Source organism: Hydra vulgaris, chromosome 08 (assembly GCF_038396675.1).
Source record: "Hydra vulgaris chromosome 08, alternate assembly HydraT2T_AEP".
NCBI classification, from domain to species: Eukaryota; Metazoa; Cnidaria; class Hydrozoa; order Anthoathecata; family Hydridae; genus Hydra; species Hydra vulgaris.
The window spans coordinates 8,197,726-8,202,636 of NC_088927.1; the positions used below are offsets into that span (position 1 = coordinate 8,197,726).

Genomic DNA, 4,911 nt, shown 5'->3' on the forward strand with positions numbered 1-4,911 from the left:
TAGCTTTAGTTTTAAATGCTATGTTGATAAATTCAGCTAATTCTTCAGCAGAGACAGTTAGCGATAAACGAGAGACAAATATAGAAGTAGTTTTAGAGCAATCATACGAAAAAAGTGGTTTTAACATGCATAAATTGTTTAGAATTTTTCCAGAACCAATAAGTACTTTTTGCTTTTGCTTTTTCTTTAGATGAGTAACAGTTTGAAAATCAACAGAGTCCAATACTGGTTGAGAGGTCTCATAAGATAAAGGATGACCAGATAAATGAAAATTGTTACCACAGTTATTAGCATGATCAACAAATACGTGCGCATCAGTAATTGAGTCCTTTGATATCAAATTTAGCTCAATTTTGTTAGTTAAATTAGATGAAGAATTAACTTGAGTTATTTTTGAGTTATTTTTATTATTATTTATTTTATTATTTTTGAGTTATTTTTATTATTGAGAATTAACTGAGAGTAGGAATCAAGGATGGTTGATTTTACATTAGCAATTGGAAGGAATGACCAGTCATTGACAGGAAGTTAGGTTTGCTCGTCATAAATAGGAATTTGGGTCTGTTTGTATTTTTTGTTAATGGATTTAACAGGTTTCTCAAGATCAGTGAATAAATTATGTAACCTTTTACTGATCGACTCCATGAATTGATTCGAAAAAGATTTTAGCTCGATAGTCATATTATTATGTCAGCCTGCATGCAGTGTATCTGCTGCGATATAGTAGTGACATCCATGTGATCAGTATCCACAAAGGGAAGACGTGACAAATCTTTTGCATGGAATTCAGGACATTTTATATCGGTAGCATCGTTAGGAGAAGTTATGTCAAGCATCAGTCTACAGATACCTCGGACATCTTTTATTTTTTTATTAGGACCTTTATGTTTCGACAAATGCTTGGATTCAGTTATCTTTTTAACAGGATCTATCCACAAAAGGGTTGAAAGTGCTATTTCAATTTCTTCGTAAGAAAAGAAGCAAGAAACAATCTTAACCAAAACTTCAAATGGCAGAGTATCAACTTTGTTGAAGACATAGCATAAGAGCTCATTAACAATCATAAAGTCCTAGCGTGGTATCAGTAAGACTATTACAAGCTTTCAAATGTGAATTATTTTTTCGTCTATCAATTCCAGCAAGTTTCTTTACCATTTTAATTAAAAAATATAGAGCAAAATAATCAGAGTAAACAATAAAAGAGTTAAAATTTGGTTTCCGTTACTGTTATTACTTAAAGCAAGGCCGGCAGCCATATTGCATTCACGGAAAAAAATTATATATATATATTCTTTTTAGATATTGATCATATGCTTTATTTGTACATTTTTATACATTTGGTTGTGTTAATAAATTTTAAATCAATAGACACAATTGATTTTTGGTTTCTTGACACATAAATTTGTAAAAGCTGTACAAAGATTTCCATAATCAGGAAATACAGCAATAATTTTTGGATATGCATTGGCTATTTACAACAAAAAGTAATAATCTTTTGTTATTAATGAGTAACTTCTTTAAATATTTTTTTTCTAAAGTAATTTTTATGCTGTGTATTAGCATTTCATTTTTCATTGTATTGTACAATGTGCTGCAACATATAAATTAACAAGTAACTTTGTTTGACTTATTTGCAGTGCTGGGTAAAATACTTTATAAAAGTATTTAAATTACAAATACAAATACTGGAACAAAAAAGTATTTTAAATACAAATACAAATACTTCAAAAGTATTTAAAATAAAAATACTTTTAAGAAAGTATTTAAAATACTAAATACAAAAGGGTCATTCCATGCCAAGTGGTGCAAATTTTAATGAGGTCCCTCATGGACCATCTCAGATTTTATTGAAATTTTTTGATTTTGTACATATATATATGTTAAAAGCATGTTTTGAAAATTTTAGATCAATATCTAATATGGTTCTTGAGAAAACGCTATTTAAGTAGTGGGCTATTTTGCATAAAATTTCACTCTACAAGAAAAAAGGGTTTTTTCATCATTTTTAACAGCCAATAACTTTTGAACAAGTTAGTTTTATACTTCAATTATTATAAGATAGCAAGTGTGCTGTGGATACTTTGAAAAAAGAAAAAAATATTATTTCTGGCATCTTAACTTTTTCCATAATGGCAGGCTAAAGTTGATTTTTTTGTTTTAAGAATAAGTTTTTTTGTGATTTTAAAGACCTTAATCTTAAAAACTAGTTACAAAGTTAATACAAATCAAATTGCCTGCTGATCTACATGTGGTAGATAAACATTTTTAAAAAAATCAGTTGATTAAAGAGCTGCATTCAAAAGTTATAGGTCTCCAAAATGAGTCAGATCGAGATTTTCGTAAAATTGATCTGTGATGCAAAGCATCTGTTACCTAAGATGGCACTTTTTTTTTTTTATAAAATTTTTTATACGCATCAATTAAAGACTGTTAATTAATAAAAACCAAAAAAATTAATGGGCGCTTATTTATAACCCCCAATTGGTAGTCTCTAAAAGTCAGGTAAATTTTCCATAAAAAATTATTACTTTTTAAAAGTTTAGTTATTGTTTCATTTAATTCTATATTACTAGTATGTCAATCTAAAAAGTACTAATAAAACCAAATAAATTGTTGTATTTTAGAACTAATTAATAATAAGTAATATGCCTGAGTTTTCTACTTGCTGTATTGGTAAAGCATTAAATGAACAGTGCTATCTATCTAATAAAAGTAAACGCTACCAAGAACTGTCTAAACTAAACCAAGAGCTTATTTCTTTGAGAAGCAAAATAAATCCCATAGATTTTATTTGTAGCTATCACGAGAAAGTTTACTTGTCGAGGTATGAGAATGAACATCGCAGGTATTGTTGTAATCCGTTGAACAAGCACGCAAAAAATGTGAAAAGTAAGTTTCAATATTTAATATCTTAATTTAATAAAAATACCTTAATAACACTAAATAAATAAAAAAAAAAATATTTAATAATTATTTCCGTTATTTTTTAGATTCTCTTAGAGTTATCAGTCTTTCATATGCCAAAGATTTTGGTTTAATACCTGGTCAAAAAATTTGCACTAGTTGCAGAAAAGTTCTGAATTGCAAACATAATACAAAAGAAAATGAACTCCAAGAAAAAGAAATTTATGTTGACAACCATACATTAAAAGAAGATCTTAATTCAAGTATTGCAAGTTTTGGATGCTCACCTCTAAAACTTGTTTCAAAAAAAGATAGAGTTGCATATGGAAAGCGTAAAATTGATAGCGTAAGAGCTCATACACAAAAGGCTGTTGCCAATGTGCTAGGTTTAGAAATAGCTGCACTTTGTGGAATTGAATCACCCTCAAAAAAATGTTTGAAAAAAACAAACACAGATTTAGACAATATTATGACTCAAATTAAGTCAAAATTTGAAAAAACATTGTCAAATTCTGAAAAAATCACACTTCTTACACTCACTCCAGACAGTTGGTCAATAGAGAAAACTCAGAAGTTTTTTTTTACTTCAAAAAGATCTGTAGTACAAGCCAGAAAATTAAGTAAAAAAAGTGGAATACTATCAAAACCTTCTCCAAAATTGGGTAGAAAACTAAGCGAAGATGTAATTACAGAGGTTGTTCATTTCTACGAATGCGATGAATATTCAAGGGTTTGTCCAGGAAAAAAAGAGTTTGTTTCAGTTAAAGTAGATAGTAAAAAGCAACATATCAAAAAGCGCCTTCTACTAGTCAATATGAAAGAGCTACATATTGAGTTTAAAAAGAAATATAATTATCTTAAAGTTGGATTTTCAAAATTTTGTGAGCTAAGGCCCAAGTGGTGCATTCCTGTGGGTGGTGCTTCTGGTCTGCATGCAGTTTGTGTTTGCCAGTACCATCAAAATGTAAAGCTCCTTGTACAGAAAATTCCTGGAATTTCTGATTACAAAATCTTATTAAAATTAATGGTTTGTAGCATCGAAAATAGAGATTGTATGCTGCATAGCTGCGATAAATGTCCTGCTTAAAAGGTTTTGTTAGACTACATTGACACTTTGTTTACAGAAAAAGAAATTAGTGAAGTTAACTTTTATCAATGGCAAAAATCAAATTACCAATGTACTTTAGTACCAGCAACTCTACCTTTAGATGAATTTATTGAAATGGTTTATGAACAGTTAGATAGTTTACAAGTGCATCATTTTATATCAAAAAGTCAAGCCACCTACTACCAACATTTGAAAACTAATTTAAAAGAAAATCAAGCTTTGGTTCTTCTTGACTTTTCAGAAAACTATAGTTTTCTAATACAGGATGCAGTGCAAGGTTTTCACTGGAATAACAGCCAAGCAACTGTGCACCCCTTTGTTGCGTATTTTATAAAAGATGGAAAACTTGATAGTCAAAGTTATTGTGTTATATCAGATCATCTGAAACATGGAACAGATGCTGTTCATTGCTTTATCGGTAATGTTATTGATAAACTTAAGCAATTACAAACATTTGAACACATTATCTATTTTAGTGATGGAGCTGCATCACAGTATAAAAATTATAAAAATCTTATCAACTTATGCTACCATAAACACGATTTTGACATGACTGCAAAGTGGCACTTTTTTGCAACATCGCATGGTAAAAGCCCTTGTGATGGTGTTGGTGGAACAGTGAAACGTCTTGTTGCACGAGCCAGTCTACAATCACTAAACGATCCTATTGACACACCAAGCAAAATGTACAGCTGGTGTGTTCAACACGTCAAAGGAATATCTTTTTTTTTTGTTGACAAAGTTTCAATAGAAACACATACTACAAACTTCAATTTGGAAGAGAGATATCGTTCTTGTTCGACAATACCTGGGACACGAAACCACCACAGTTTTATCCCAATGTCACTTACCTCAATAAAAATAAGAAGAGTCTCATTTGATATTATTTGCAATAATGT

General features: G+C 29.7%; 1 protein-coding gene across 1 annotated transcript; it reads left to right on the forward strand.

Moving 5' to 3' along the window:
• The first annotated feature begins 2,497 nt into the window (after positions 1–2,497).
• LOC136083589 (uncharacterized) lies at positions 2,498–3,991 on the forward strand. The gene is made up of 2 exons (XM_065803005.1): positions 2,498–2,889; positions 2,991–3,991. Exons 1-2 carry the CDS (start codon positions 2,646–2,648, stop codon positions 3,989–3,991), a joined length of 1,245 nt encoding a protein of 414 aa, XP_065659077.1. The 5' UTR covers positions 2,498–2,645.
• The last annotated feature ends 920 nt before the right edge of the window (positions 3,992–4,911 follow it).